General features: G+C 38.6%; 1 protein-coding gene across 3 annotated transcripts in view; it reads right to left on the bottom strand.

The window, feature by feature from the left end:
* The window catches only part of EP300 (E1A binding protein p300), a 74,901-nt gene that overhangs the window by 45,912 nt on the left and 6,814 nt on the right, over positions 1-22,175 (bottom strand). For all 3 annotated transcript variants that reach the window (XM_051962137.1, XM_051962138.1, XM_051962139.1), the window contains exon 2: positions 928-1,589. In XM_051962137.1, coding sequence (XP_051818097.1) covers positions 928-1,589 — 662 coding nt within the window. The remainder of the gene's footprint in view (positions 1-927; positions 1,590-22,175) is intronic.

Below are 22,175 nucleotides of genomic sequence, written 5' to 3'. Positions count from 1 at the left end.
GAGAGTTGGAACACTGAAAAAACCACTGAACATCAACAAGAGAAGCTAGGGAATGGGTTCAGGGTAAAGGCAGCACAAAGACTACAACGAGGGAAATTGAATGCTTCCAGAGACCAAGTTTGGCCTCTCAAAGGAGCTGTGGGGAAGACAGCCCTGGTCACTTTTTGGTAGGAGGAGCTCCAAACGTGGACATTCATACCTATGTTTTTGACTTTTTAAAATGTCTACTTCTGCTCTTTTGCCTACAAAAATATTCTATATTATGTGTGACTGTCTCTCTCAAGGAGGTATGACCTGCCTTGATCCAGTGTTTTTTCCACTTGTTCGCATTTAGAGTTTTCTCAGTAAAGATGCTGGAGTGGCCATTTTCTTCTCCAGCTCAGGTGAGGTGATCGAGGGAAACAGGGTGAAGTGACTTTCAACTAGCAAAAAGATGCCATTTTAAACACCTAAGTCACAATTCAGCATTAAAGCAACACTATGCTCTTTCCTTCAAGAACCTTCCACTATATTGGAGAAAAAAACCACATGTATACATACACATGATAACAGATGCACTACATGGAGTGCAGATTTGTTAGGGAGATAAGGAAGATTTGAGATGCAGTGGTGAGATGGGCTGCAATCTAGATGTGGCAAGTGGCCTGTGTAGGAGCATCAAAATGGGAAACAGTTGGTCAGTTTGGTCAGAACATATACTTTATGTTCTGGGCAAGTCTCTAAGTCTGCAAAAGCAGAGCGGTGTGTAATGGAGCACATTATGGAGAGTTTGGGGACAGCAAAGTGACTAGTTCAAACCCAGGTAGATACCATTTTGGCACCTGAGAGAAAGATGGCAGACCAAGGAGTAGATGTGACCTAGAAACATAATCGAGTAGTACTAAATACTGACCCAGACTGAGTTAAGATTAAGTCGCACCCTCTTACCTTGCCCAAGGCTCCTCCAGGTTGTGGACCCCTTAATCCGGCCTGTCCTCCCATCTGGGGAGAGCCTTGTTGCAGTGGCTCAGCCAGTAAATTGCCGGCACTTCCCATGCCTTGGTTTGGATACGGCATGTTCGGTCTCCCTCTGCCCGCTCCAATGGAACCGTTCATGACTTGACTTGGCATCATCCCCTGCCCGTTGCCTGTAGCTAACATGCCAGGATTCATGCCAGCACCCATGCCTGTGTTCATCCCGAGGCCAGGCTGATTAACTGGACTGTTCACTCCTGGGATCATACCTGCGGCAGACTGTGCGGAAGGACCTTGATTTGGCCCACTGGCACCCACTCCCATGTTCGGAGAAGTCAAGCTGGCCTGGCCCATGGGGCTTTTGACCATGCTATTCAATATTCCCATTCCAGGACTGTTCTGCTGGGCTTGAGTAGCCATGCCTTGTCCGGGGCCACCAACTCCCATATTGAGATTTGGGGAACTGCCAGCCCGTAACAATTCAGAAAGCTGTTTATGTTTTGAGGCAGCGTCTTGTGCTATGCTAAGACTTGACTGGATCTGATTAATGTCACCACCATTGGTAAGTCCCAATTCTGAAGAGTTGATTAATTCATCTGGTAAGTCGTGTTCTAAGTCAAACAAGGATCCAAAATCTAGAAGAGAAAAACAACAGAAAATTAAGCCTTAGCAAATGAGGAGATCCAGAGCAATGGTTTTTACTACTAAACATGTTCAGCTTTCCACACTTTGTCTCATGGAACCAGAACTGTAAACCAAGCCCCTAAGAATGTATGGGAGGTACCACATTCACTTCCTGACACAATGAGCCCACAAGGAATACAGGTGAAAGACTTGAGAGTGTCATTAGTTGTGCTAATTGTAACACAGAAAAGACGGAATTTAAATCTTTTGACGGCAGAATGGCTAAAGAAACAGTGTAATAGAATATTGTACCACTGAATGACAATGAAATGTAAGGAAGTAGATGAGGTAACACCTTGAAGATGACAAAATACTAGTAATTAGGGATTATAAAAGGACAGCTCAAGAATAAGCTATTTGGGGATGGGGTCAACATGAATGCTTGTTTGCCTTCATTGAGGAAAAAAAGGTAATGATAGCCAAACTAAGCACAGAGAGAAAGATTACAGACAATATATTGTTGTAAAAGATTACACTATTTTCCCCATTAAGTGAAAGCTAAGCTCTACATTTTCATTGGGGGAAGGAAGGGGAGTTTCACTCTACATTATTAACACTTGGTGAGGAAAAAAACAAAAACTGAGCTTCGTACATTAGTAGTACCTTATATGCTAGGTGCTCAATAAATATGTTCTATATCACCAAGAACAGACACTAGAATTCAGAGCAGAGATAGCTTTGGCAATGTCTCTGAGAAGAATTACACACTTATCATAGGACTTGCCCGGCCTCATAGAAAATGGTTGGCTAGTCTGCAGAATACGGACAAGGGTTGTGCAACAGACTTTGATAGAAGAAAAGACAACGGGACTCTTCGAGCAGACCTATCATTTTGGCCTTGAAAGCCTCACTTTCTCACCAACTACACTTACCAGGACCATGCACTCACTATGTCATGACCTAAGAACTATAATTAGAGCTAAAAAGAAATGAATAGATGCTTGCCCTCCATTCTAATAAAGATAAGACCTCCAGCCCCAAACAGACCTAATTTCTTTTAACCTACCACACAGTTCTGAAGAATTGACAGTAGTGGGTGAACAAATCTGTATAATCCATTTATCATTCAGATAACACTATTTACAAACTAAGATGGTTAAAGATTGCTTCACCTAAGTTTAAGTTAATCATAATTATAACAGTAAAAGGGGAGGATATGAATATATTTCAATCATCTTGCCCATTTTAAAAATCATCTTTTTTTACATAACTTTGAGAAGTACTTCCTTCCACAACTACTTTTAAAAAATAGTTAGAAATAAAAATATTTGACAATTTAAAAATTATCCTTATTTATACAGCCAAGGAACTTACCTGCTTGCCCAACACAAGGACTGGATTTAATCCAGACTAGACTTGCCATCCCAATTAATAGACCCCTATGAGCTGATCTCCTCTCCATTTAACTGTCTAGAGATATTGTGTTAGAAAGAAAATCTTGGCACTCAGGAGGTTGCCCTAATGTACAACAGAATGCAAAGAAGCTATGAGATTTTGATTTTATCATCCTCCAAATAAACTTATCTGTGGACAAGGTGTTGTTCTAGTACTGGGGACACAAAGTTCAATTTTTATGTTTTGATATTTAGGTCCCTCCAAGGAGGCAGAGAGAAACATCCAAGACATTTTAGGAAGTTTTAATTCTTAAAAGAACAAGTTTACATTAGATCAGATATCAGCCCCTAAAATTGAAATTATGAAGAATTAAATATCAATTTACATTCAAGCAGTTAAGTAGCACAATAGATAAAGCTCAGGTCTTTCTGAGTGCAAATCCAAGCTCCTATACTTACTACCTGTGTGACCTGTAAACAAGCCCCTGTTTGTCTCAGTTTCCTTATCTATAAAATGAGAAGGAAATGGCAAACCGATGCCATTATCTTTGCCAAGAAAACTCTAAATGGAATCGCAATTATTATTAATGAAGAGCTTCAGCACTTTACTTAAATAAAAAATGACAAACTACCACAATACCTAGCTGAACCACTTGCAAGAGAAAAGTTGGATGACTTTGGGCAAATCACCTAACCTCTTTGCTTTAGTTTTCTTAATTAAAAAAGGGAGAAGGGGGGGGAAAGGGGGGAGAGAGAGATAATAACAACTACATTCCAAGGTTGTTATAAGGATCAAATAGAACAATTACTTGTGCTTAGTGCTGGACTTTGTGGGTAACATATAGAAATACTGATAATTTATGTGGATTTATTTTGTATCCTTCCATTTGCTTAAGTTGTATAACTTATTTAATGATAAGCTTGAATCATAAATATATTTTTCTTATCCTTTGCTGTTATATTAATAAATAGATAAAATTTTTAATGGGATTTTATTTATTTCCATTGAGCTGGAACCAATTACTATGTTTTACAACTTGGAATTCGATGCTATTTGATGAGGACAGAATTTAATGTCCAAAATAATTGTGCTCAGCTGTGATTTTCTTTTTCTGTTTTATTCAGCCTGTGAAAATGCTTTAAAAAAAATTCATTAAATTCAGAATTAAGAAATCAGTGATATGAACATTTCTTCAAAGAACTATCAACCATTGCTATTAAATTATTAATAACCATATGAAAGAAAAGTTCTAAAAGCCAAATCTAAACAACTATGAGTTTAGCTCTTCAGCAAATTAGCAAGTGTTAAGAGATGAACGGTCAGTGACTGAAGGATTGTGGAGAGAGGCATTATTCTAGAAGTCTGAACTGATATTGTTGCGGAAAGCAATTCTGTCAAGTGACTTGTCTCCATATCCCTGCACTCACTCCACTACTAAATATCTGCCCATTCCAGGGGCCGATGACAAAAAACAATCCATCTATTACAAATCATTTATAACATTGTTTTGTTGTGGTGGTAGTAGTAGTAATAGTAATAGTAATAGTAGTAGTAAAATAGAAACAAAGTAAATACTGAGCAACTGGAGAACACTTAGACAAATTATGGTGAACAAATGTAAAGCCATATTGCTACACTGTAAGAAAAGATGAATATGATGAAGTATGGGAAGATGCAAAGTAAATTGAGCAAAATCAGGCAAACAAGATATGCAATTGCAAAAGTGTAAATGTTAGAGGCAGCAACAACAAAATAGAATAGAAATGGAATGTGATCAAATCAGTGACCCCAGCTCAGCCCTAGAAGGGCCAGCAGGAAGAAAACTGGGGGTAGGACACTGCAGTAATGTCTTTTTGATATGTTGGCAAATTTCGATGAATTGCTTTTTTTTTTTTGAGGGTGGGTCTTTTTTTTTTTGCTCTTTTTAAATCTTTGTTGTAAGTACACGTACACACACACACACACACACACACACACACACACACACACACACAATGACAGCAAGCTCCTTAAATTATGACTGTGTGTGTGTGTGTGTGTGTGTGTGTGTGTAAAGAAGTTTGCTGGAGCAATGGAAGGGAGATTTATAGAGAGGGGCTTGTTAAGAAATTTGAGACCTGAGTGTGTTTTTAAGAAGCATAGAAAGGATCAGTAGATAGGGAAAAATTGAGAGGGATGGTTGAGAATGGGGGCAATTTTCTGGAGAAAATGGGTATGGAGGGACTGGTCCTGGCAAGAGGACCAAAATAAGGATATTGAGGATGACAATTATTCAGGAAAAACTGACTGACAAGAGAAGTTGAAACCACCTGGATTCCTGAAAATAAATAAAATGATTTAGTAAATACTTCCAATGAGGTAATGTACATAATGTACACAAGTAACATATGCTATGCAATAGCAGTACATGTATATAACAGAAATAAATATATTTGGGTATATGTTCAAAATTTTCACCCATGGGTTGCCTAATCAAAAAAAAAAAAAAAAAAAAAAAAAAAAAAAAAAAAAACCATTAGTCTAGACAATTGAGGACCAGCTAAAAGACTTCCCACGCTATCCAGATATGATAGAATGCTATCTCATCTTCCCTATTTTTATGACCATCTACAAATAGTCTGCTTGGTGAAAAAAGCAATTATTTCAATCATTTCACTCAATGCCACATGCACAAAGATTCTCAAATCTCAAGTTAAGCAGCAGTTAACCTTAAGGTTAAAAAAAATAATAATTTTCCCCAAACAGGTACATATCTAGAAAAACAAAGAGAAGCATTCTATCAGCAGAAGCTGGCACGCCTGAAACTGTTGCTCTCACATATGAATTTGCTGCTAGAATGTTCAGGAAATCCAATCATTTTTGTTGAACCTATGAAATAAAGTCACTTGTCGAGTGAAAGAGTAAGATTAGGAATCAAAGTCTGATCAGCTTGACAGAGATTATTGCTGGAAGAGTAATCTAGCCAAACCCTCTCAAAAGTGTAATCTTGTTTATCACTTCTTGTTTAATAAAATGTTTTGGTTGGGAATTCATTCCTTTCCCCTTTTATACTATTTAATCCCACAAGTAATTCTGAAAGTAAGGAAAAAAACATGTCCTCAAGTACAACTATGAGGATCCCTGGATCCTGTCAGTTTATTTAATTAAAATAATTAATTATTGGTTTGGTTTCCACAGATATTTATTGATCAAGCAAGGTTAATTTAAACAAGATTCTGACCCAACTTTAAGGGAATTTCAAGTAGTTCCATTTAGAGATCTATCTAGAAACCTCAACTTCAATTGTGGCCATCTAGAGATCACACTCTTGATAACTGGATGACCGAATATTAAACACATTGCCTGTGCAGACACAGATCTGTTTTGTTGAGCAATTAATATTTTTAAGAACAAGCTTTTAATCTACTCAAGGATGTCACCTACAATTGTTTCCTCTTAAATTTACTATTAAGAATTGCTACAATTTCTACAAAGTGTCCCATTTCATTCATTCAATATGCATCTATTAGAACCTACTATGTGCCAAGCACTCTGCAAAGAATTGATAGTACAAAGAAGGGCTCAACCTGATTGATAGTGAGACAACATGCAAACACACCAAGAATAAGCTATAGAGCAGAAAAAAATTATTCACAAAAGGAAGGTACTAGAAATAATAAAAACTGGAAAAGGTTTCCTATAAAATCCCTATAGAAAATAGGGATTATAGGGGGGACTTCTAGGCATAGGTTTGGCCAATAAAAATGTCCAGAGTCAGGAGGTGGAATTTTGTGTGACCAACAGCCCAGAAGTTAGCATCACTGTGGGGTGGGGATGGGGGGGGGGGGAAGAAGAGAGGTTTTGAAGGATTTTATATCTGGTCCTGAAGATTATGGGGAGCCACTAGAGTTTGCTGAGTATATAGGGAAAGGAGGAGTGTGTATGTGTGACATGGTACTGAATGAAGGATGCACTGGAGCAGAGAGAGACTTTTGGCTACAGAACATCCTGCAGACTCCTTAACAATCAAGGATTGAGAAGATAAGTCTGCATTAGGGTAATCACGGGAACAGGAGAGAAGGGGGAATATTTGTAGGATTCTGCAAAAGTCTTTGCAACAAGTGAGGGAAAGAGAGGTGAGGTGTCAAGGTTGACAAAAGTTGTAAGCCTAGAGCACACAGTAATAAGGAGGTTTGGAAGAGGGAAGAGCATGGGGGATTTAAAATGTATATGGGACAAAGTCATAATGGTAGGGAAGAAGAAAGCAAAGTGGCAATAAATGAAAGTGTGAATGAGCAGAAGTATAGCCAGATGTCTAGGGATTTTAAATCTAGTAAGCAGTTGGAGATGTGAAACTAGAAGTCTCAGGAAAATAGATTTGAGAATCTTTAGCATCAGAGAACTGATATAGGACAACAGGAGAAGGCCCAAGAGAGTCCTGTGGATCATTTCTGAAGAAGTAGCCAGCCAATCTCTGGCTAACTCTAACCTTCCCTAATATAGAGAACCAAGCCTCACCCGTTTCCATTAAGGACACAGGTCTTTAATCTGGGACTAGGGTACCCATTTAATATTTTGATAAATTTTCAATGTAACAGGTTGCCATAGAAATGTCACACATTCTTATTTTATACATCTTAATAAGCGTAATTCTAAGAAGGGTCTCAAACTTTAGACTGCCAGAGGGGACAAAAAAGAAGAAATCTCCTTCAAATATCTAAAGGTAGATAAGGCCACACACATCGCTTCTTCCTGACTATCACACTGCTAACACCTACAGAGGGCATAGAAATCACCTCCTTTCATTTTCACACAAACGTTTCTAGTTATAGCTGTCACATCCTGAGTCAGCCACAATCTTCCTAGGCCTATAAGGGAGCTGGATCCCAAGGTCCCTATAGGAATCCAAAAACTCAACCACTTTCAGGTCACTCATTAAATATGCTGACCACATGCTGAGGCAAATCGTAGTGTCCTTTTTACTAGGAATATATACTTACCCCTCCACCCCCTTTTACCCCCAGAGGTATTTTAGTCTGTTTTCTTGACCAGTTCTAAATCCATTTAAATGATATAGTCCATATTTCTCCACTTTTTACATTATAATAGCATGGAAAACTATCAAACAATTTACTGAAATCCAGAGTTGTTTTCTCTTTAATATTTCCAACTATTTTAGAAATCTTATCCAAAAAAGTAATAAAAGTTACTCTGGCCTATCATTGTTGACAAGTCTATACTGGATTTGAGTGGTTTCCATTTTTCTAAATACTCACAAACCATTTTTTATAACATTTTAGAATCCAAGTCAACCTCACTAGCATAAAGATTAAAGATCTCCTCTATACCCCTTTTTGGCCTCATGTATCAACATCTGGATGATGGAATATAATGAATATCATATGGTTTAAAAAGGATAAAATAAAGGAAATGCTCACTTTAAGTTCACTAAGTAAGGCTAGGAAACTGGTACTTCTTGCTTCAAAACATATGTTTGCTCTAGAAATGAGGGGAGAAGGAGAGCATATCTAGCAAGATTCAGCATGCTCCAGTCCTCAATCTACAAGTGATCTTGAAGAACTAGAAAGAAAAAGATCACCCACAAAATAGAGCCCCAGGAGAGGCAAGGAGTATCTGCCCTTAAATAACAATTTGTATAGGGTAAAACAAAATGGTTAAAAAGAAATAGATAAAAATAAAAAGTAATTTTAGTAGGAGAAACAGTAGATGGAGTTACAGCTGAGCTCCAGACAGAAAGTTAAAAATATATGTTTATAATCTTTTTCTTCCCACTGCCTCTCATGTCCACAAAGGGAGAAAAAAAGACCCTCATCATTAACATACATAATCCAGTCAAACCAATTCCCCAAACTAGCCATGGCTGAGAATGTATGACTTCATTTTCAATCTGCCATCTCTACTGGGAAGTGAGTGATACATTGCATCTTCAGTTTTCTGGACTCAATACAGTGCACTGATTAGAGTTCTAATGTCTTTCAAAGTTGTATTTCTTTATAATATTGTAATTGTATAAATTTTTCTTCTAGTTCTGCTCACTTTACTCTGTACCAATTCCTACCTCTTTCCCACAAAGTTGGAATTCTAAAAGGTTGAATTAAAAGGGAATGCATCTTACGCAATTCCCATAGGGAAGTTACTGTCAAAGGGAGCGAGAGGGGGGCAGTGGAATACAAGTATGAGGAAGCCCAATTTGGATGGGCTGTGTATAGAGGGTAAGTGAAGGGGGAAGCAAGGAATGATATTTAAGAATAGCGTTACAGGCTGTATCAGGTTATGAAGGACTTGAAATGGCAGATGGAGAACTCAGGCTGAATCTAAAAGAAGCCACTAGAGTTGACTGAGCAGTCAGTGGTCAGGTCTGTACTTACGAATGGATGGATTGGAGAGGAGAGAGGAAATCATAGAAGAAACAATCAGGTTTGCTGAATTCACACACACACACAAAATTAGTGTGGCTCTAGCTAGAGGGGGGAGGGGAGGAAGTGATTTTCCATATTGTTTTTCGAAGAACCGACATTTTTTAAAGGTGCTCATCCAGAGGTACTTTGGTTATATTTTTGTTCATAGGTTTGTTTACATTTAAGCAGGTGAAGGAGTTCTCTGGACACCTTTGATGCCTTTAGTTAACTCCTCTGTTCTTCATTAGAAAAATTTGCCTTTTTTTCCTTAAATAATTCCCTCAAAGGGCTTTTCCCATACCTAGTGACCTGGGACCAAAAAGCTTACCTGACCCTTTTCTCTCTGAAATATGCTCTTCTAAAATCGTGTTGTGAGTCACACCCCTTCTTTAGCATTGGCTCACACTAGTTCTAGTTCAATACAAACAGTTCTGCCTCTCAGAGAGGACCGATTCACATTCACTCAGAGGCCCTAATCCCACCCCTTTTAAGTACCTCCTCTTTCATCCCAGGTTTCAGGACTCTGATGGATCACTTCTTCTGAATCCACTTATTTCAAAAATATGCCTTAAGATTCAGGCTTTAGTCCTTCCTCTCTCTACAATCTCTCCCTTTGTTCCCATAACTCCACCATTTTGTATAGGGAACTACACAAATGATTCCCAAATCTTCCTGGAACAAACACCACAGCTCGTCCACCAGGCCAACTACAGAGCCTGCTCCCAGGTTTTTCCATTTGTCCTTATTGAGAAATCAGAAACTTTAGTGAAAAACTGTTACAGTAGCAAAACCTTCCTCTTGTATTCTACCTCCCAAACTATTTTTTCCAAATCTATTGATTTGATCTTTTGCCTCTTCTATATTGTTTACAAATGTTTTCATTTGCTCCCTGGTGCTACAACTCAGGACCTCCACAACAGGACACTTCCCCCGTTTCCTCCTGGTTGATCGCTCTCCTCCCCCTTGCAACTCTGCACCTCCTAGGCCATGTCTCCCAAATGGTTACTTGTTGCCCCAAAGGGACTGGCTCCTATGTTGCCTACTCAATGTCTATGCACTGCCTATACCCTAACTAGGGTATATGTTACTGAATTTTAAGGCTTTGGAATCTAAAACGAACATCCCCTTTTCTAGGAACGCTGCCCAGCCCAAGCCTCCTTCAGGGCCAACCAAGTTGCTGTGTTCTTTCCAAACTCCTGCAAAGGGAAAAGATGCTGTCTTAACTCTGAGATACCAATATACAACTCTCAGATGGGTTAAGATGACAGGAAAAGATAATGTGGGAGGGGATGTGGGAAAATTGGGACACTAATACACTATTGGGGGAACCTGTGAACTGATCCTACCATTCTGGAGAGCAATTTAGAACTATGCCCAAAGAGCTAACAAACTGTGCACACTATTTCTACTGTTTCTACTGGGCCCTGTATCCCAAAGAGATATTAAAGAAGGGAAAGGGACCTGTATGTGCAAAAATGTTTGTGGCAGCCCTGTTTGTAGTGGCTAGAAACTGGAAATTGAATGGATGCCCAATCAATTGGAGAATGGCTGAATAAATTGTGATATATATTACGGAATATTATTGTTCTGTAAGAAATGACCAGCAGGAAGATTTCAGAGAAGCCTGGAGAGACTCAACATGAATTGATGTGCAGTGAAGTGAACAGTACCAGCAGATTATACATGGCAACAAGATTATATGAAGATCGATTCTGATGGACTTGGCTCTTCAACAATGAGATGATTCAAACCAGTTCCAATTGTTCAGTGATGAAGTGAGCTATCTACATCCAGAGAGAGGACTGTGGGGAGCAAGTATGGATCACAACACAGCATCTTCACTCTTTTTGTTGTTGCTTGCTTGCTTTTTATGTTCTCATTTTTTTTCCTTTTTGATCAGTTTTTTTTTTTTTTTTTTTTGGTGCAACAAGATAATTAAATATCTATGCATGTATTGGATTTAACATATTTTCACCATGTTTAACATATATTGGATTACTTGGGGATATACTTGGATTATCTAGAGGAGGGACTGAGGGAAAAGGGGGAGAAAATTGGAACACAAGGTTTTGCAAGGGTCACTGTTGAAAATTTATCCTTGCATTTTTTGAAAATAAAAAGCTTCAAGAAAAACTAAAAGAAAAGATGCTCTTTTGCCTAAAGTTCTTACCCAGCCTAGCCCAATGACCTCCATGTTAATAGTGCTATATCACAGGGTAGCAATAAATGCTGAATTTGATTTCTTTGAAAAGCTGTTCTGTAAAGGCTCAAGTCAAATTTTACTAAGCCTACTGGGGTCCCTGAGAAACCCACAAAAGACAAAGTAGGGAAGGTGCCAAAGGCACTTGAAGCAGTCTACTACAGCAGGTGAGCCCAGTACCTTTCTGACAGTAGCCATGTAAGCTCAGTCACTGAGTCTCTGGAGCAAGAAGCACTCGTAACCTTCCCTAACTCTTCTCCAGTGTGGCTGGGAGGTTCAGATCTGGGAAGAACCTCTACTTTACCCTCACTTGACAGTCAATATACATTCTACATTGTGTCACAAGAGAAACAGATGTAAATGTCAATTACAGATGCAATACCATTCCCTATTTTAAGGACTCCAACAACAACAAAAAAAGGCATGATAATCTGCAAGTTTGTTGTATAACTGGGTATTCTAATTTTTCTATTCTTATTCTTATCTTCTAATCTTATAAAGGCAAATACAGGCAGCAGAACCCATTCACTGACCTACTCCTTCCTCACTTTCATTTTACCTCAATATGATCATAATTATGCACCACAGGATCTGGAACCATCTTAACTCCTGTATCCCAAGCCTAGTACAGGACACAAATTCGTTCTTGTACATGATCTTAATACTAAGTTGGGAAACACTGTTAATTCTGTTTTCTTAAAACCTGGGTGTTTAGATAGCAGAGAATGCCTCACTGCCTAAGGAGCAAACCAAATTTCCTTCTTGACAGTTGTAAAGAGCTAATGGGAGTCATGAGAATCTCTTCCTTTTCACATACATTTTAAAGTTATCTGCAGTGTCTGATTAAACTGGGATCTGCTGAGACAGTTAAGAAAAATTAAGCGTATTGGAGAGCCAGTGTATCTTAACTAGCTCAATAATAAAGACACAGGAATTCTGGAAAACAGAAATAAACAATTCATTGGGAAACGTCCACCTGTTCCTCACTAAATATCTTGCCAAAGCTCATGAGCAAAGTGCTGGGAAAAGGGAAGAGAGGCCGAGACCCTCTTCAGAGGTGCCCATAGGAGTTAGCAGTACTGCTCCACTGTCCAAGTGCTGGCTTCTAGATATACCCCCCTGCCCAAGTGGGAACTACATAATGATTTCAAAGGTAAGTTTTCCCTTTTCATTCTTCCCAAGTGGAGGGAAGGGCTGCCAAAAAAGAAAAGAGGACCATTAAAATGTATTTTCAAAATGCAAAGAGAACAGAGGAAAGAAAGGCCACAAAGGAAGCAGAGAAAAACAACAGTTTTGAAATTGCTGTGAATAAATTCTAAACACAACAGAAGCAAGCTGGACATACATTGCAATTTCATGTACAATACTGTGTTCTATTGTGCATATGCAAGGTTCAGTTTGGTTGATGCTTGTTAAATCAATTTTTAAAAAATAGGAATACAAAAATAAGGTTATGAAAAAAAACGGTGAATGTCTGAAAAGATAAAGTTCAACATCTCTCCCCTTCCCTTTCTGGACAGATGAGATCTAGAAGCAGAATTGTTCACATCTATGAGAGGGAAAGAGAAAAGGAGTTCTCACCCAACAAGTGGCAGGCACAAATCTTGTTACACAAAATGGAAAAGCTCCTCTCCTGAGACTGCCACAACCCCTGGTGCAGGTCCTGATAACTTCATGTCTGGACAAGCCTTCTGGCTGGTCTGCCAGCCCATATCTCCAACTCAGCATGATCTTCCTAAAGATCAACCTTTGCTATGTTCTCCTTCAAGTCAACCAACTCCACTGGCTCTCTATGGCCACCAGGATCAAATCTAAAATCTTTCATACTTTGCCTCCTTGCTCCCTTTCCAGTCTTCCCTTGCCATTCAGTGACAGTGGCCTCCTGGCTTCCTCCTTATGTCTCCAACACACTTCCACTCCTCATTTCCACCTCCTATCCCTTTCTTCTGCAAGAAACCGTTTACCAACTTCCTTAACACTAGGACCTTCTCTTTTGATCTACTTGTATATAGTTGTTTGCAGATTGTGAGCTTCCAAAGAACATGGACTAGACTGTCTTTGACTTTATGTGTCACATTATGTGTCTCAGTGCCTGGGCACTTGGCAGGTGCTTAATAAATGCTTGCTGGCTTGTTGATGAAAATAATGACTACCACAGAGATAAGGAAGAAAGCAAACAAGGTGACTTCACTAAGGGTCACAGGTACAAGACCCATGTAGGGAAGGCAAATATAAGAATCAAAAAACTAGAACCAAGAATCATTCCCCAATGAACAAGTGGTCAAAGGAGATGACTAGAAAGACATGCAAGATGGCTTCAAATTACTGACAAGAGAAATGCCTAACACCCCTGGGGGGTTCACAGATGACAAAGATGCCTCCCACGTGGAGGAAGCAATGGACATATAAATACACTGAACTAGGACTTACTAATGAAGCTATGAAATGGTACAGGCCTTCTGGAAAGCAATTTGGAGCTAAAATGCTGGCAGAGATCCACTGGCAGGACTCTACTCCAAGGAGGTAAAAAGCTGAGACCTCTCCTTAAATATCCAGGAGTAGTTTTTTTAAAGATCTGTAATCAGAGCAGATGTCCATAGACTAAGGAATGTAGCCATTAAAAAAAAAAAAAAAAAAAGGTACTTTTCTATAATAGATTATCAACAACACACTGAAGACAGTGAAAGGGAAGAATTCAGAGAAGCACAAGGAAGAGCTTATGAGATGACATCAAGTGAAGTAAGAAGAACCAGGAAAACAATTTAAATGCTAAGTGACAAGAATGTGACTGAATGATGTGCAATAATCAAGGTTGAGTCTAGAAAAGAGATAAAAAGTGGGGACTGCCCATGGGTGAGATATATGTCAAAAGCTGCATCAGACATTATCCTAGTATTGTTGTAGCTAGTTTTGCTGATTGGCCTTTTCTTCTTGTTTCCTCTCTTTTTCTTCTTTCTCCATCTTCTGCTGTGAAGCTTAAGAATCTTCAGGAGAAGAATGGTGGAAGACTAAGCAGTATCACTTCATTACACATTGAGAAGCAGTAGAGGAAAAATCAAGCTTACAGAGTTTGATCCAACTAAACCCAGATCAAGTCATTAGAAGAACAAAACCAGAAGACAACAGTGAGAAAAGTCAGTCTTGTCAAGACTTCTGTGACAATTACATTCTCCATATAACAGAGCAGCTAAAAATTTGAACAACCAACTATGAGCAGAAATGGTATGAAAGCCTGGAAAAGTAAAAGTAACCACACCAGATCAAATAAATGTACACTTCCAAGAAAGGTGATTTTTGTAAGAAAACATCATTAACTACAAACTTGCTTATAATTTGATTTAAAATAATACAAAAGGATTAGGGAAGGCACATTTTCACAAATAACATTTTGCACATAGCAGACTATATAGTTTTACAATTAACTAAAGAAAAACACAAATCCTGTTTCTCTTTTGACTATTAAAACAACAACAACACATTTGTTCTGGCAATAAAATATTGCTTTAAAAGCCTTAAAGTTTCTCGAGTATTAGCTAAAATCCTTAACGATTCCTTAACAAATGAGATAAGGTAACCTCATTCATAGAAGCTCTGATTATTACTATCAAATGAGATGCAAAATGGGGAAATGAAGGCACCCCTAAAATGTTTTGACACCCATGGAAGCTTTCAGGTTCTATGTTCCAGTGGAAAAATGCTTTCCCACCAGATCTCCCTGTTTGTGGAAGACATCCCCTAAGGTAACAAGAACAAAATCTAATAAGGATTCCAAAAATCTCCAAAAAGAGATCCATAAATCATGAAAGAAAGGGCAAGCCTCACTGGTGAATACACAGAAAAGACCAATGGATGAAGATTTTTTTTTCAGTTTGTCTGACCTATCAAGCAACCCATCGATCTGAGACACTGAACTAACTTGAGCTCAGAATAATATAAGCAGATTAGACTGTCCTTACTTCTTGCAACAATGTCAATATTCTCCTGATACAGCTGTCTGAAATGCCCGAGATCCCACTAGTTTCTAAAGAAATTAAGTCACCCAAAGAAGATGTCTGTCACCCAAAAGAGACATAAATAAGTTATTTCCAAGTGCCAAGAAACAATATAAAAGGTTCAAAAATTATGTATGATCTGGAAAAGTGAGCTATAGCAAAACCCAGACTATCTCTGCAAGACAGTCTAGAAGAAATATCAAAAACCGGTTGAAGAAGTAGCATCATCAAATCACTATTGATTAGAGAAATGCAAATTAAAACAATTCTGAAGTGCCACCTCACACCTCTCAGATTGGCTAAGATAACAGGAAAGGATGGTAAATGTTGGAAAGATGTGGGAAAACTGGGACTGATTCACTGTTGCTAGAGTTGTAAATTGATCCAACCATTTTGGAGAGCAATATGGAACTATGCCTAAAGGGCCATCAAACTATGCAGCACACCCTTAGATCCGGCAGGATCTGTATCCCAAAGAGGCCATAAAAAAAAAAAAAAAAAAAGGAAAAAGCACCCACATGTGCAAAAATGTGTTATAGCAGCCCTTTTTTAGTGGCAAGGCACTAGAAAACAGAGTGGATGCCATCAGTTAGAGAATGGCTGAATAAGTTATGTTATGTGAATGTAATGGAACATTGTTCAATAACAAATAATGAGCAAGCTGATTTCAGAAAGACCTGGAGAGACTTACATGAACTGATGCTAAGTGAAGTGATTAGAGCCAGGAGAACCTTGTACACAACAAGATTATGTTTGATCAACTGTGATGGACCTGACTCTCTTCAACAATGAGGTGATTCAGGCCAATTCCAACAGACTAGTGACAAAGAGCCATCCTCATCAGAAAGAGGGCTATGGGGACTAAACATGGATCACAACATACTATTTTCATCTTTTTTGTTGTTAGCTTGTTTTTTTCCTGTTCATTATTTTCCCTTTTTGATCTGATTTTTCTTGTGTATCATGATAAATGTGGAAATGTTTAGAAGAATTGCTGATGTTTAACCTATATTGGATAACTTGACTAGGGGAGGGGGAAAAATTTGAAACACAAGATTTTGTGAGGGTGAATGCTGAAAACTATCTTTACATGTATTTTGAAAAAATAAAAAATTGGGGGGAATAAATCAGCAGTGACCCCAAACGTCATCTTAGGACTGCAATTCTGCAAGTCTCAATGCAGGATGCTAGCACATAACTCCTGGAAGCACTTAATCATTTCCAGTATCATTAGAAGTTTGAAACAAATTAAAGAACTTCAAGAAACAAGTTGTTTTTAACTTATTGGGACTAATTAAAGTAGAAAATTTTGAATTCAACTAGCTTGATTTAAATCACTTAAAGTTATTCTAAACATTTTCCTCTGTGTATATTAAACAGCAGACAAGAAACTTAATCCATTACAATCTTCCTGCGGTTGCCTCAGCTGGATAGAAAGGTAATCATAGAGTCTCAAAGACCATACACAAGCTTAGCTTGTTCCTCTTAAGCTTGAGAAGGAAAGCTTTAAGTATAAATAAGTCCAGGAACTGATTCTCTCTAGACCAACTAAGAGGTGGGCTGAACCTAAAAAACCAAAGCTCTTTTAGCAGCCTTTTCTGCTGATGCTAGATGCCTGAGTATTGGAAATTTTGGATCAAAATGACAATCACCCTAAAGAGCAATTCAGAGAGTCATAGTGGGCATAAGTAGGCTGCTTCATGATTTTCAGTGATGACTGACCTAAACACAAGACTTGCCATATAAGAGATGATCTAGGATATGTTTAAAGAGAAAACAGCTCAGTTATGCAATGAAAAATCAAAGAATAGTCTCCCAAATATTGCACAGGTAGACAAAGCCGTTAAACACCTAGCCCCAGACCTTAGAGGTCCGAGGGTCCTCCAGAGAAAACCCAATATAGAACAGTAGATAATCACAAACACACTAAAACAAGTGGGAAGGAGGGAAAGGGGATATAATGGTATTTACCCAACAGTGATGATATCCACATCTAATGAGCACTATATCTACGAGTATCCACATTTCTCTATACTAGTAGAAGAGTCATACTAAAGACAATGATCCAAGTCTTAAAGCATCTTACCTCACTAGTTTTTAAGATCTGATCACCAGTTAAAACACAGCAGTTACCTGCTAATTGCTCTATGGTATGCTTTATTTTAATATAATTCTTGTACATTACAAATGAAGCAAAACGTAACTCAATTTTTACAAAATTAAAATTAAGCATAAAATTTTTTTCTATTCAAGTTAGGCATTCTAAGGAAAATCAACTAAATAATTTGGAAATGTGACTAGTTACCTTCCATTCTATCATTACAACGTTAAAAGAAGAATAAAAATATTAAACTACTAGCAACCTGATGTTTTGTAACAGACATTAAAAGGGTGCCAAAATAATGGTTCACTATTAGCTATTTTCATTTTTACCTTAGATGACAAGATTATTAAATAAAATACTGAGCGTAAAAATACTTGTTAACCTCACTATCCAAAATGTTAACATATACGTTTCTTTAAAACCCTGTCAGAAGAGCAGCACAGTGGCAAAATGTATTGGATGAGCACAGGGAGCAAACTGACTCCTCCCCTTCCCCCCAATTCTCTCATCCACTAAAGGAGCTGAAAGCGGTAATAGCCAGAAATTTTTCTCCTGAGCAGCTCAGCATGCTGATGAAATCACACCAATCTTCCTCTTTCCTTTGTAACAAAAAATTTACATGAAACAAAAAATCTTCATATTATCCCTATGAAGGGATGACATTTTATGTACATGGGGTGGGGTAGAAAGGAGCTCAGGATACCTGGAGAAAGCAAGTGACCAAAAATGAACCCACCTTTCTACATTTCTAGTTTAGAAGCCACTAAATCATTGATTTGAGGGAGAAAAAACCTACCCAGAGAACCCACATATTGAGGTCAGGCAAACCAGAAACACTTTACATATCATTAAGAATTATCCAATATTAAATTTCTGAAAACAGGTAAGCAGAAAGATATTCAGCAACTATTTTGAAGTGAGATGACACAGTGGACAGTGCTGGGTAGCACTGAAATCACTTGGTTGTGGCTGAGCCTAAACTAACTCCGTCTCAGTTTCCAAATCTGTAATATGGGGAATAACTCCTATCTTACAGGGATTTTGTGAGGAATTAGATAATATGTAAAGGATGTTGCAAACCTTAAAAACACTTATAAGTTCTAAAGACTAAGATATTCACATGAGAACATCAAGATGCCCAGAAGTAGAATTCATAATAGGGAAGGTATAAAATGTGGGATAAAGAATGTTTGAAATTCACCTAATAGTTACACAGTGCAGCAACTCAAGTTACAAGTGAAGCATTATGTACTACACAGGAAAAATAAAACAAACCACAGAATAATGGATTCTAATTTTTTAATTTGATGAGAAACAGCCTGTACATTTTGTACAATATTACCATGAAATGCAAGATCAACTGTGAAGATAGCAGTTAGTCCAAGCAAGGTGTACTGATTGTCCTGGATACTGGGGCTGCCAGCTGTCTACACTTATCTACTGTGAAGCTGCCCAAATGGGGCCTGACAAGGGCTGGCTACCAATTCGGGGAAAGGTAGGAAACTGTAGCTGTGAGAGCCTTCTTATGGCATAGTCTCCAAACTTAAAAGAAATTCAACATTACAGAGCTTACTTACCCCACTGAGGAGATGAGATGATTCTATCTGCACTCAGTCTTGTCTTGGCAATTCCCAAAAATGCATCTACTAACACTCCATCAAAGAGCTTCCATTTCCACCTATGCCCTATAGATCTCCAACCTTCTCCATTTCCACAAGGAAAATCTGTATGATGCAGATGTGTATTCTTTAGCTATGCAAATGTATATTCTTCTTAACACTTCTTCCTCCTCAAATTCCCCAGATTTTTATTTATTCACTCTGAGTGCTTAGCTGTCTAGGTAAGTCAAAAGGTGAAAGATCAGTTAATCCACTACATTTTGGTGTTAACTCTTTATTGCCAGGGTTTTTTCCCCTCATTACCTGTTTTCCAATGTACTTCCCTATCCTTGAGAACCAAAGAATAAAAAAAGTTCAGCAAAACCAGCTGGATTCTGTAAGCCAGAGATCCACAGCAGACTCTCTCCCCAGGGGAGCTTGTCATTCGTGAAGGCCATAACCTTCACGAATGACAAGCCCCCCTGGGCCATTGTCTTTTCATGGTATTGTTTGGTTCCTCTGGTTCTTTCCATTTTCTGTTGTGAGAGATTTTGTATCAATGCTTTTATTATCTATTGTATTTCAATGTCAAGGTAAGCAGGGTCTGGGTGGGCTTGAATATAGGATGTGCTTGGAGTGTTTAAGCTAGAGCCACGGTCTGGACTTCAAGGAGTTTTTTTTTTTTTTTTTTTTTTTTTTTTTTAAACAAGCAATTGGTGTTAGGGGAGAATATCCATATGACTGGTGTGTGGTGGGAAGGGTTAACGCTATGAATGCTTAAGAAAGAGAACTTGGATTCTGCATCAGAGGGATTAATTCAATCGACAACCTGGGTGATCAGGGCCTATTTCTTCATCAGAAAAAAATGAAATCATCAGATCCCTTCTAACTCAAATTCAACTCTCTCTCATAGTTCGATCAGTGTTAATTTTATAATTCCCTGCCCTTTTTCTGTCCAGTGCCTATGAAATGATCTCAGCCTTCAATTCAAAGCCTTTTTTCTAACTCAGGGCCCAACCCACCTTTCCAATCTTCTGACACCTAATTGCACTCCAAGAGCTCTTCAATTCAGAGACCCTGGCCTCTGGACTTCCTTAAAAGGCTCCATCTCTGGGCTCCCACTAAAATCCCATCTTACACAGGAAGCCCCTCTGAATGTGAAGGCTTTCCTCCTATTTATTGTTTCCTACTCAAGCAGCACATTGCATGCTTTGTATGCATTAGCTTCCATGTTGCCTTTCCTATTAAACTGAAGCCCTTGAGGGCAGGGACTGTCTTGCCTAGCATATAATAGGTGCTTCATTGACTGACCCTTGCCATCCCCAAACTGAACTTTCTGATCTTTATTGGTTCACTTTTGCCAAAGAGCTTTCCTTTCCTTTTTTTTCCCCAGCCTCCCCCTCATGGCATCAATAAACCCCTCATTTCCAAGCCAGAGGTCTTCTTTGACCTAGCCCATTACAAGTTCTAGCCTCTTCGGGGCCTAGGGAAGTTTTGTCCCAGGTACAACAGCTAACTTGGGACCACAGCCTCCATCCCTCCCGAGGGGGATCCAGCCTGAGCACAGGCACAAAGCCCTTTACAAGGGCTCTGTATGACTGTTCATGCACAGAGTCAGAGAAGTGGACACAGGCCACTCTGAGCTAGGTGCTGCCCCCAAGAGCACTCAAGAAAAACTACAAGAAAGTCCTTGCCCAGAGCAGAACCCTCTGCTAAAGAAGTCATTCCCACCACACCGAGCTCCCAAGCCTGAAGCTGCTTTTCTATTCGAAATCAGGGCTTCCTTTCCATCTTCAGTCAGTTCTGTCTTGTCTGGATTTTTGGCTTAACTTAGGATTTTACATCAAACTGTCAGAACAGCCTTCCCTAAATACAGCCATCACCATTCCATCAATTTCCAGCTCAGAACAATGCTTTCCCTCTTACCCATATCAATCACTAAATCTTCAAAATGGGCAGAAGTCACCATTAGAAAGTCCTTTTTCCACTCAGACTTCTTGCTAAACAACCCAACTCAGCCCAACTGACTAAGACAGTGTCTCTCCAACCTTGCCCCGTTTTATAGCCCGTCCAGCTTTGAGCTGGGCTAGATGGCCTTAGCATTCCCTTCAACTCTACCACCCTAAGCTCCTAATCTATGTCTTTCACTTCTCCAAAGACTTAATCAAAATGATTCTTTTTTTATAAGAATTTTTCAAAAGTAAGTTCAACAACCATGAAAAAGCCTCCAAATCATTAAGAGAAAAATAAATCACATGCAGACTTCACCTCATACTCAAACTGATAAAGATGGGAAAAGATAGAAAAAGTCAGCATGGGAAAACAGAATTCACTGCTGTTGGTGAAGCAGTAAATTATCACACAATGACAAATATCTTGAAAAATAATTTCAATTTATTGGAGAATAGGCATTCAATGGCCCATACCCTTTAATCCAGTGATCCCATTACTCCACAGACCTATTCCAGTCCTGCCATCCTGCAGTCCTATTGTCCTTTCATCCCCAGGTTCCCTAGTTCTTAATAAGATGCCATATATTAATATGATCACAATAACACTTTTTTGTGATTGAAAAATTGGAAACAAAGAAAATGACCAACCAACCAGAAAACAGCTGAATAAATTACAGTACAGAGAATATCAACATATCATGAGAAATAGTCAGAAATTTAAATACAGGAAGCCATGAATTGAGTAAGTAGAATCAGAATATTCACAACTATAATAATGTAAATGAAAAGGCAAGAGAGCTCAGATTAAAATCAAAGATCAATATTGTTTAAATACAAAAACCCCAAAACCAATAAAAAACCCACAGCTGGAGTGGGGGTGGTGGTTGGGGATTGTATTTAGCTTATGCCAACCTTTTGGGTTTTTACAAAGGACCAAACTAAAGGAGTAGGGGAAAAG

Source organism: Antechinus flavipes, chromosome 5, assembly GCF_016432865.1.
Source record: "Antechinus flavipes isolate AdamAnt ecotype Samford, QLD, Australia chromosome 5, AdamAnt_v2, whole genome shotgun sequence".
In the NCBI taxonomy this organism is placed as follows: Eukaryota; Metazoa; Chordata; class Mammalia; order Dasyuromorphia; family Dasyuridae; genus Antechinus; species Antechinus flavipes.
This window is presented reverse-complemented; position numbering and strand designations above follow the sequence as displayed.